The sequence below is a fragment of the Octopus sinensis genome, linkage group LG10, assembly GCF_006345805.1.
Source record: "Octopus sinensis linkage group LG10, ASM634580v1, whole genome shotgun sequence".
Lineage (NCBI taxonomy): Eukaryota > Metazoa > Mollusca > Cephalopoda > Octopoda > Octopodidae > Octopus > Octopus sinensis.
Window position 1 is genome coordinate 63,523,086 of NC_043006.1, and position 12,500 is coordinate 63,535,585.

The 12,500-nt window shown below is 39.1% G+C and overlaps 1 protein-coding gene across 4 annotated transcripts in view; it reads right to left on the reverse strand.

The window, feature by feature from the left end:
- The window catches only part of LOC115216609 (alpha-N-acetylglucosaminidase), a 77,393-nt gene that overhangs the window by 11,174 nt on the left and 53,719 nt on the right, over positions 1-12,500 (reverse strand). For 2 of the 4 annotated variants that reach the window (XM_029786084.2, XM_029786085.2), the window contains one exon: positions 9,763-9,855. The exons of the other annotated variants lie outside the window; for them this stretch is intronic. In XM_029786084.2, coding sequence (XP_029641944.1) covers positions 9,763-9,855 — 93 coding nt within the window. The remainder of the gene's footprint in view (positions 1-9,762; positions 9,856-12,500) is intronic. 4 annotated transcript variants of the gene reach the window in all.

The window sequence follows — 12,500 nt, forward strand, 5'->3', positions numbered from 1 at the left end:
ATATACATATTATATATATATAAATATATATATATCTATATATATATATATATATATATATATATGATATACACATATTAAACATATATATATACCCATGCTGCATGGAGAACGACGTTAAACGATATCTTTATAGGCGCAGTACTGGCTGTGTGTCCAAATAGAGAGAAAGAATGAATTCTAATAAAGATTCATCATATTCATAAAAACAGCCAGAGCAAGTAATAAGAATACGAAAATAGTAGTTAAAAAATATCATTATACATATAAATATACAATAAATAATTATATAAAATTGGAGGAGAATAAGAAGTTGCATCAAAATTAGATTTAATACAAATCTAATTTTGATGCAACATCTTTTTGTCCTCTATTTTTATATAATCATTTATGGTATATTAATACCTATAACGATATTTCTCAGCTATATATATTACATATATATATATGTATATTACACATATATATATTCAGATATATATATATATATTTTACTGATGTGTATATATATATATATGTATCACAGATACATATATATATAATATGTATCACAGATACATATATATATATATATATATATGTATCACAGATACATATATCTATATATATAAAACTGTAGTTGTGAGAGTGTCTGTCCCCTTCGATTTAGATTCCTAACTACTCCCACATTTTGCGGTGCAGTTTAACCAAATTCGGGTATCTTATAGTCGTGATTCATATCGAGCCTGTCTGAGTATTAGCGTGCATCTACGATGAGTCTACGATTTTAAAAATAATTTAACATTTTTTATTCCATTTTAATGCATAATTTTTCGTGTGTCGATGGCGGCGGAGTTGGCGTCCATGGTCACACCTGCACCTGTTTGCTTCTCCCCTTCTTCCCTCCCTCGTGAAGCTGTGGGGAAGGAGTGTAAGGAATCAACGTCGTAAAACGTTGTCAAGGAGACCAGCGTTCTTTTAGAACAACGACTTCATGGCTTGAAGACACTAAAACAGAAATGGCTAAGAAAGCCCGAATTGGCATCTATAAGGGAAGTAACTCTCTAAAAATGTTTATATAGTTATTTCCCTTACAAACCCGAGCAACGCCAGGCGATACTGCTAGTATATATATACATGTTACTTATATAAATATATATATATATATATATTACATATATATATTCTTTTATTTGTTTCAGTCATTTGACTGCAGTCATGCTGGAGCAGCACCCTTTAGTTGAAGAAATCGACCCCAGGACTTTGTAAGCCTAGTACTTATTCTATCGGTCTTTTTTTGCTGAACCGCTAAGTTAGGGGGAGTTGTCAAGTGATGGTGGAGTGACACAGACACACAAACATATACATATATATGACAAGCTGCTTTCAGTTTCCACTCACAAGACTTTGGTCAGCTTGAGGCTATAGTAGAAGCCATCCCTCCAAAGTGACACACATCGGGACTGAACCCAGAAACATGTGTTTAGTAAGCAAGCTACTTACCACACAGCCACTCCTGTACCTATCTCTTTGGATGTCTCACTGAGATATATATATTACATATATATATATATATATATATATATATATATATATATATATATATTTCTTTACTACCCACAGGGGCTAAACACAGAGAGGACAAACAAGGACAGACAAACGGATAAAGTCGATTACATCGACCTCAGTGCGTGACTGGTACTTAATTTATCAACCCCGAAAGGATGAAAGGCAAAGTCAACTTCGGCGGAATTTGAAGTCGGAATGTAACGACAGACGAAATACAGCTGTGTGTTTACTGTCTCGGAGACCTTTTATGGTAGTAGAATAGGTATTTAGCTCCTATTTCTAAATCAGTGCATGGCAAAGCAATTAGCTGGCCCCTCAGTATAATTATAGAATCTTTGTATATTTATATATAACATATATATATATATATATATATATATAAAGAGAGAGAGACAGACAGACAGACCGACAGAGAGATATGTAATATATTATATATAATATACATATAATATATATATATTATATATATATATATATTATATATTTAAATATAATATATATATATATATATAATATATATATATATAACTAGCAGTATCGCCCGCGTTGCTCGGGTTTGTAAGGGAAATAACTATATAAGCATTTTTAGAGAGTTACTTTCCTATAGATGCCAATTCGGGCTTTCTTAGCCATTTCTGTTTTGGTGTCTTCAAGCCATGAAGTCGTTGTTCTAAAAGAACGCTGGTCTCCTTGACAATGCTTTACGACGTTGATTTCCTTACACTCCCTTCCCCACAGCTTCACGAGGGAGGAAGAAGGGGGAGAAGCAACAGGGGCAGGTGTGACCATGGACGCCAACTCCGCCGCCATCGACACACAAAAAATTATGCATTAAAATGGAATAAAAAATTATGTTAAATTATTTTTAAAATCGTAGACTCATCGTAGACGCACGCTAATACTCAGACGGGCTCGATATGAATCATGACTATAAGATGTCCATTCATCATCCCTCACAACCGAGGATATTGTTTATAAATTGAAAAATTTTAATTCAGTTGTTAAATCTGTTAACCCAACAGCAATTTAATAACATTTTTATCAAATTTGGAGTTCTTAAAACAGCTGAACTTGAACAGCAAAGATGACTTAAATAAAATCACTAGAAATTTAAATTCTACATTATTGAGTTCATGGACAGTTTTCTGGCAACAATGTATTACTAAAGGCCATGCAAAAAGGAGCAGGAAAGGAAGGTGCACCATTGAGATATCACATAAGAAATATGTTGAACAAGTTATATGATGGTCTGCATACTATATCTGACACTACTATCACACAGGTTTGCTGCAATTTTCTTGTTTTGAAAATTATGGGGCTCGTATGTGTAGTTATGGTGCAGCTAACTCTAGCTGAATATTGTATATAATTGTACATGCATTACCGGAAGTCCATGGTAAACATGTATTATTTTAAATTACAAACGTAGAGATGTATGTGTGTATGTGGTGGAGGAAAGTAGGAAAGAAGGGGTTGAGTATCACATGAATGATGCTGATGATGACAATGAAATGACAGTGATGGTGGTGAGAGATGAAGATCGTGGAAATCCAGTTTTAGTTCCAGGTAAGCCCTCATCAAGCAGATCTATAATGAAGCATTCCAGTTCTGATCATACAGTCTTTTTTTTTTAAAAAAAACATCTACAACTTCCCTTTTTTTTAAGACAGTAGGGTATGGCATAGGGTGATTTGGTTGCTATTTTGAGAAAACTGAGCAAAGGTTCCTTCATAACATGCAAGCTTCAAAACAAAATGTTGAAAAATCAGAGTTCCCAAGTTAATGACAAGAATTTACTAACATATTAATGAATGAGAATGATCAAAGGCACAACAACATATTTTAAAGAGAAATGATGATGACACTTAACACAGCGGGACTTATTAGGAATTCAGGGGAAATAACTCTTCTTACATTTAATCATTTATTGCCTCCCTTGACCTTATGTTCAAGGGAGAGAACTTAAGTACAAGGGTAGAGAATAAATGATTAAATGTTGAAACTAAATGATTAAATTCCTTCCTAGAATGGAACGAAAAATAGCTTCCGAATAGAAACCCGAGAACAAAGATAAGAGAAGCGAAAAGGATAACCATAATGGATGTCTTCATGTGATAACCAATAAAGCAACTCCACCATCAGCATTCATTGTTTTGAAATTCTCTCTCTCTCTCTCTCTCTCTCTCTCTCTCTCTCTCTCTCTCTCACTCACTCATTTTCTCATATATAATCTTCAAAACTATTAAACATTTAAAATGAATATAGTACAAAGACTTCTTTTCACTTCAGTAATAGCAGCTTACATGCAAACACACCAGCATGGTTAAAGAGCTCATTTCACAACCATCTGATTTCAGGTTCAGTCTCACAGCACAGCACCTTAAGCAAGTATCTTCTAGTATAGACTGAGAAGACCAATGTGAATGAATTTGGTAGAGATAAGCTAAAACAAAGCCTACCCAACCACATAGCTTCAGGTTCAGTGCCACCGTGAGGCACCTTGGGGAAAATATTTTCTATTGTAGCCTTGGGCTAACTAAAGTTTTGTGAGTGGAAACTGAAAGAAGCCTGTTGTATATGTGTGTGTGTCTTTGCCTTTGTGTTTGTCCTCCACCACTGCTTGACAACCAGTACTGGTTTGTTTATGCCCTCAGAACTTAATAACTTGGCAAACAAGACCAATAGGATAAATACCAGGCTTTAAAAAAAGTAGGTACTGGGGTTGATTTCTTTCACTAAATCCTTCGAGGCAGTGGTCCAGCATGGCTGCAGTCCAATGACTGAGACAAGTAAAAGATAAAAGTACATAGGTTGGGGGGGTCTGTGTCTTTGTGTTTGTCCTCCCACCAACCCTACCTGACAACCAATATTGATTTGTTTACATTCCAATACTTTAACAGTTCAGGAAAAGATACCAATAGAATAAATACCAGACTTTAAAAAATAAGTACTGGTGTTGAGTTGATCGACTAAAGCCTTCAAGGTAGTGTCCCAGCATGGACACAGTCCAGTGACTGAAACAAGTAAAAAAAATAAAAGGAAATATAAGCCAAGAGGTTAAACAACCTTTTCAAATTCTGAGAAGTGGGAAGTCACATATGAAATGCAGTCACTTGTATCTGACTCTGAGCAATTATGCAGAGATCCTGCTGACTCTACTACCAGCAAATTCAAAATTTGTAGCAAGATAAAGGCAAGGTTGCTAGATACAAATAGCTACAATAACTGGAGCCAATAAAGGTTTGTTCAGAGCTGAGATAAAATAAGGTTTTTCTGAATGAGTATGCAAAGAAGATTGTATTGTGTCAAAAATATTTTCAATAATGAGATAGTGTTGGATGGGTATTTCAATATTTGGAGGTCAAATTCTTCAAATTGACAATTCATGAGTTGCAAGTTGGGGCAATGATAGATCATAAATATTTGAAGTCACTAATTCTCAATATAGACTGTTAAGTTAATAGCATATTGTTATAGATATTAAGTTATTTTGTTTTCAAACCAACAACCTATACTTAATGCCTAAAAAAAATTCATTCTTTTTCTTCTGTCACTCTGCTAAAGTACAGCAATGATTATGTTGACTTTTCTAGAAAAATGACGCAATTACATCTCTGATGAATTAACTTTTATTATTATTTCTACCTAAGCAGACTTACTCCTTTAGTGATTACACCCAACAATTGTATCCTTATACCATTTGTAATGACAAACTTATATAAGTCCAAATTCAGATTTCTTCTGTCAATCAAGGCAAAATCTAAGAATTACCTGAGTCCAAAGCAGACCTGTTGATTGCAGTCAGCAAGAAAGTTTCCTATTTTGATGAAGTCATTAATGAGAACTTATTAGATTTTATGTTCACTTAAAATTTACAATTTTTTTTTAAATTGTTCAATTTACACTGAGCCAAAAGCTTTATTTTTGAGGTTAGTTTGTTCACCCTATATGGTTCATCATCATCATCATCATCATCATCGTTTAGCGTCCGTTTTCCATGCTAGCATGGGTTGGACGGGTCAACTGGGGTCTGTGAAGATGGAAGGCTTCGTCAGGCCCAGTCAGATCTGGCAGTGTTTCTACGGCTGGATGCCCTTCCTAACGCCAACCACCCGCGAGTGTAGTGGGTGTTTTTACGTGCCACCACACACCACACCTTCAGGCGGTGCCAGAAAGAGCTGGCGAATGGCCACGAACGGATGGTGCTTTTACGTGTCACTGGCACGGGGCCAGGCGATGCTGCAACAGACACGAACGGATGGTGGTTTTACGTGCCACCTGACACGGGGCCAGACAGAGCTGGCAAACGGCCACGAACGATGGTGCTTTTACGTGTCACCAGCACGGGGGCCAGCGAGGCTGGCACCGGACGCGAACAGATGGTGCTTTTACGTGCCACCGGACACGGTTGCCAGACAGAGCTGGCAACGGCCACGAGAGGACAGTGCTTTTACGTGTCACCGGCACGGGGGCCACCGAGGCTGGCAACGGACACGGACGGATGGTGCTTTTACGTGCCACCGACACGGGGCCAGACAGAGCTGGCAAACGGCCACGAACGGATGGTGCTTTTACGTGCCACCGACACGGGGCCAGACAGAGCTGGCCAACAGCCACGAACGGACGGTGCTTTTACGTGTCACCGGCACGTGGCCAGGCGAGGCTGGCAACGAACACGAACGGATGGTGCTTTTACGTGCCACCAGACACGGGCCAGGCAGAGCTGGCAAACGGCCCTGAGCGAATGGTGCTTTTACGTATCACCGGCACGGGTGCCAGACGAGGCTGACAGCGGACACGAACGATGGGTCACTTAACCCCTGCTTTCTGATATATGATTTGATTTTGATTGTTCTCACTGGTCTTGCCGGGTCTTCTCACGCACAGCATACTTCCATAGGTCTCGGTCTCTGGTCATTTCCTGGTGAACCTAGAGTTCGAAGGTCGTGCTTCACCACCTCGACCCAGGTTTTCCTGGGTCTACCTCTTCCACAGGTCCCCTCAACTGCCAGGGTGTGCACTTTTTCACACACCTATCTTCATCCATTCTCACCACATGACCATACCAGCGCAATCGTCTCTCTTGCACACAACATCTGATTCCTCTTAGGTCCAACTTTTCTCTCAAGGTACTTACACTCTGTCGACTATGAACACTGACATTACACATCCAACGGAGCATACTAGCTTCATTTCTCGCGAGCTTACGCATGTCCTCAGCAGTCACGGCCCATGTTTCACTGCCATGTAGCATGGCTGTTCGTACACATGCATCATACAGTCTGCCTTTTACTCTGAGCGAGAGCCTTTAGTCACCAACAGAGGTAAGAGCTCCCTAAACTTTGCCCAGGCTATTCTTACTCTAGCCGTTACACTTTCAGCACACCCACCCCCACTACTGACTTGGTCACCAAGATAACGGAAGCTATCAACCACTTCTAGTTTTTTCCCCTGGAAAGTGACGGAAGTTGTTTTCTGCAGATTTTCAGAGGTTATGCTCCCGAGCATCTGCCACATACAAAAACCATCTTCCTAGTTAGCCTTCCTATGACATTGCTGCACCTCTTATGTGTCCATAGCTTACACTTGGTGCATCTTATAGAGTTTCTACCTACACCTTTTCTACAGATCGAGCAGGGCCATCTACCTGAAGGCGTTTGTGATTTGTCTACCTTCCTACTTATTACGACTTTGGTTTTAGCTAGGTTGACTCTAAGGCCCTTCGATTCTAAACCATGCTTCCACACCTGAAACTTCTTCTCCAGTTCTGATAATGACTCAGCAATTAGAGCAAGGTCATCAGCATAGAGGAGCTCCCAGGGGCATCCGTCTTGAATTCCTCCGTTATTGCCTGGAGGACTATGATAAATAGGAGGGGGCTGAGGACTGAGCCTTGGTGGACCCCTACCTCTACCCGGAATTCTTCACTGTACTCATTTCCAACCCTCACCTTACTAGCAGCGTCCCTGTACATGGCTTGCACAGCTCTCACCAACCATTCCTCTATTCCTAGTTTCCTCCTCCTCATTGACCACCATATGAGGGATCGGGGACCCTGTCGAAGGCTTTCTCCATGTCAACAAAAGCCAGGTACAGGGCCTTATCTTTGGCTAGGTATTTCTCCTGCAGCTGCCTTACCAGGAATATAGCATCAGTGGTACTTTTCCCTGGCACGAAACCAAACTGCATCTCATCTAAACTAACTCTCTCTCTAATTAGTTGGCTTATGACCCTCTCTGTAACCTTCATCACCTGATCCAACAGCTTGATACCTCTGTAATTATTTGTATCTAGGGCATCACCTTTACCTTTGTAGCATTGACTATTATGCTGCTACACCAGTCATTGGGTATGACTCCTTCATGTATCACCTGATTAACTATACAAGTGACTAGGCTATAGCCGACACTACCAGATATTTTGAGCATCTCTGCAGTGATACCTGATGGGCTGGGGCTTTCCCTGTCTTCATGCTTCTAATTGCCTTAGCTACTAAGAACTATCAACCCTGATAGCTGGTCCCTCTGTTGGGTCAACGTTCGGCAGACTCTCTTTATCCCATTCATTTTCTTTATTCAGCAACCTTTCATAGTGGCATCTCCAAGCCTCTCTCTTTGCATCCTCGTTTAGCGCAAGTGAACCATCTTCCATGCGAACACACTTCTCTCCCACCACATCACAATCTCTCTCACACACTGTCTTGCAACGCGAAACACCTCCAGTCTTTGGTCCTCACGGCGCAGAACATTGGCAAATTTTTCTTATCTGCTTCCCCTCTGCTAGATAGACCTGTCTCCTAGCTTCCTTTTAGCAGTCTGATACAATTCCCTGCTACCACCATTTTTCCAGTGCTTCCAAGTCTGTCTCTTTTCTCTAATAGCCCTGTCTATGACACTGTTCCACCACCACGTTACCTTGGGACGAGAGGGGACTTTGCACCAGCCACAGATCTGGTCAGTGGCTCTCAGCAGGTTGTCCCTTAGAAACGTCCAGTTGTCCTCTACCCCATGTGATACACTATCCCCTTCTACTTCGTCAAAGGCTTCAAGTAACATGTCTCTAAATCTCTGTCTTCATTCACAGATCCTTAAGCTTCCAGATCCTTCTCTCCATGTTGGTCGTCTTCTGGTTGTCCTCCTACTCCTGATCCTAAAGTCACTAACTACCAGTCTATGTTGTGGGGTGCATTCTTCGCCTGGGAAGGTTTTGGCATTATAAGTAGCCATCTCTCCCTTTGCCTGGCAAGGATGTAGTCAATTTGGCTGGTATGTTGGCCCGATCGGTAGGTGACTAGGTGGCTGGTAGGTTTCCTGAAGTTAGTGTTGCAAATCATAAGATTATTTGCATCGCAGAACTCCAGCAGCCTGTTCCCTCCTCGTTGCGGGAACCAGAGCCATAGCCTCCATGTACGCCGTGGAAGCCCCCAGCATGTCGTCCAACGTGACCATTGAAGTCACCAGCCACAAAGAGAAGGTCCTGTCGTTCGTCAACGAGGTAGTCTGCAGTAGAGTGTCATAGAATCGGTCTTTCTGTCCATCAGGTAGCCCCGACTGAGGAGCATAGGCTGATATAATGGTTGCTAAACTATGATGAAGCGCTAATCTAATCTTAAGTATTCTGTCGCATACTCTGATTACCTCAATTACTTTATCTACCCATTTCTCAGCGATAAGTATACCCACGCCTCCAACCCCGTCAGTGTTCCCTGCCCAGAAAATCTTGTAATTTCAAAAAATAATAAATTGGTTAATTATTAGAAAATTGAGTTTGTTTTTCATCTTCAAATGTCATGTTACATTTTTTAAGGGTGTTGATCACTGTTCTGGGGTATATTTGATTACATCAACCATCAGTACTTATTTTATTAATAGAGGGATGAAAAACTAAGTGAAATTGGGTGGTTTGAACGTAGAATATAAAGGGATATAGTAAATTACTTAAGGTATTTTTTTACTTACTTTTCTATCAATACACTCTTTTATGTGTAAAAATAGCACAAAAATGTAAGGAAGAAAGAAACAAATGTGAAATATTACTGAAACCAGCAGATTAAAATTGGCAAATAAGGAGATAATAATGCGATTAAAAGAAACTTAAAAAGTAAACAAAGCTTCAAAAAGGGGTTTAAAAAAAGCACCTTTGATATAAAGGATGGAGAAGTATAAAGGATAGGAAAAGATAGGGAAGGATAGGGAAGTATATAAGTTAACTTACTACTTCTTTTCGAATCATTACTTTGGGTCTTTGTACATAAACCACATTCCATCCACCATCTGAGATACCAGTGGTACAATTGTAAATACTTGACTTAAAGCATGCAAAGAAAATAAATAAATCAGAATAAGAAAAACTATTTTCTTCAATGAAACTAACTTAAGTCAAGTGAGACACCTAGAGGAAATAGATGAGCTTTTGTACTTTGAGCGAGGGTTTTTAGCAGTGGGTTACTGGAAACTTGTTGAGTTATGTAGAAACTAGAAAAAATAATGACTGCATAAATTAGCAACAAAGAAAGATTTTTGTTTTGAAATTAGAAATGTCTCTGGAAGGAAAACAAGTGTTAGATGACAAATAGAAATAAAATCTGAAATACTAGTTACTTCTCCATTGTATGTATATATATATATATATATACCGGAGTAAACACATAAATGTGAAACAAGGTGGAAAAAAGAGTACTCAAATACCAGGGGTAGAGTAATATGCTTTATTTAAAGCAGCAGAAATTCGACAAAACCTGTTACTCTGAGTTTCACGTTCCCGTTCGTCGAACAAAAACTGTCCGACGACGGGAACGTGAAACTCAGAGTAACAGGTTTTGTTGAATTTCTGCTGCTTTAAATAAAGTGTATATATATTATATATATATATATATATATATATATATATATATATATATATTATATATTATATATATATATATATATATACAGGTACATAAATTTTGTTTTTTTAAGGACACTTCTTTTAACAGCTCTAACTTACTTTTAACTTACTTTTTAACTTACTTTTCACATAAATAATGTCAGACATCAGGTTAACTCAGCAAATGAAAAGGCACATTTATAATTGTTGCCTTGAAAGTACAGCAAACTGATATGATAGCGCCTTACCATCCCAGATCAAATGGACAGGCAGAGCTTTTTGCAGACACTTTTAAAATAGCTTTGAGAAAAGCAAACAAGGAAACCACAGACGAAGTCACTTTGCAGCAATTTCTAAGGGCATACAGGGTGACACCATACCCTAATACATTAACAGGAAGCTCACCAGCTGAACTGATGTTCGCAAGGAAGACGAAATCAGTTTTTGTTGCCAGGTGGAGAAAGAAGAAGTACCAGGAAAGACAATCAGAAATTTTTTTAAATTGGTGATAAGGTATACATGAGGTTGTAGAAAAACAGAAAGCAATACTAGGAAGAAGGAAAAATTACAAAGCGCATAGGAAAAATGATGTACAGAATTAAAAGCAAAAATGGTATTGAAAAATGACACAGAAACCAATTGAAGAAGAGATTCATAGGAAATGAACCAAACAGATTGGAAGAACCTATGGAATGGTTGTATGACCCATTCCAGGTACCAACACCATTACAGGTGGTTGAACCCATGGAAGAAAAAGGAAGCATGCAGAGTTCCTACAAATAGACGCCAAAAAGAAAAACTATTAAATTGGGAAAAAAAGCTAAAAATGGAGGATGGGTGAATAAAGTAAAATAAAATTGCTTGCTTCCGAAAGAAAAAAAAAGCTAAAAGATGAGATGTAGTGAAAATGGTACACTCCTTCCCACATGACAAAGTGGTATCAGAAGCCACTATAAAGTCAGACAGTCAGTCATTGTAGGAAGGTCAGTAGTAGTAGAGTCTCAGTCATTGTAGGAAGGTCAGTAGTAGTAGAGTCATTGTATGAGATTTTAGTTGGAGTCAGTGTCAGTTATGTGACATACAAATTCGAGTTACCATCAAGAAAGATGTTACAAGTCGTCTTGCAGAGCTATCAGTGATAGTACAATAGACGAGTCAAAGATAATAAGACGCAGAATACGGCCACAACATAATAGTGGTGACAAGAATATTAGTGTCACCACCAACAGCATACAAGTGAACAAGGACCCACATTATAACAGTCTACAACTTAAGAAAATCAAAAAATCTCATCTGTCAGTGCAAATAATTTTTGAAATTTTATCTATTAAAAAAAAATATATACTTTGAATCTTACACTTTAAACCATGGCAGAATTTCTGAGTTCAAATTCCGCGGGAGTCAACTTTGCCTTTCACCCTTTCAGGGTTTATAAAATAAGTACCAATTGAACACTGGGGCTGATTTATCCAAGTTAGTCCCTACCCTAAATCTGCTGGCCACACACAAACACACACACACATATATTGATGATGATCATGATCTTGATGATATATATGAGTACGGAATACAGATACAAAATGATGAGGATTTATAAATTGGTGCTGGTGCCATGCAAAAGGCACCCAGTACACTCTGTAAAAAGGCTGGTATGAGAAAGGGCAACAAGCTGTAGAATCCACACCAAAACAGGCAATGGAGCCAGGACCATCCAATCCTTGCCAGCAACTGTGCTGGCAAGAGTTGGATGGTCCTGCCTCCATTGCCATAAAATGATGATGATGATGATGATATATATATATATATATCAGAGACCCCCTTCGGTCACGGACGACCATGAGATTGCATCTAGAGTTACCCTCTGAGGCACAAGTCCGGGCAAGGTTGTTCATGGAAGACCAGCAGTCGCCCATACATGCCAGCCTCCCCTGTCCACGCCACCGATGTTATCCAAGGGAAAGGCAAAGGACAATACAGCTTGACACCAGTGACGTCGCAACTCATTTCTACAGCTGAGTGAACTGGAGCAACATGAAATAAAGTGTCTTGCTCAAGAATACAACACGCAGCCCAGTCCGGGATTCGAA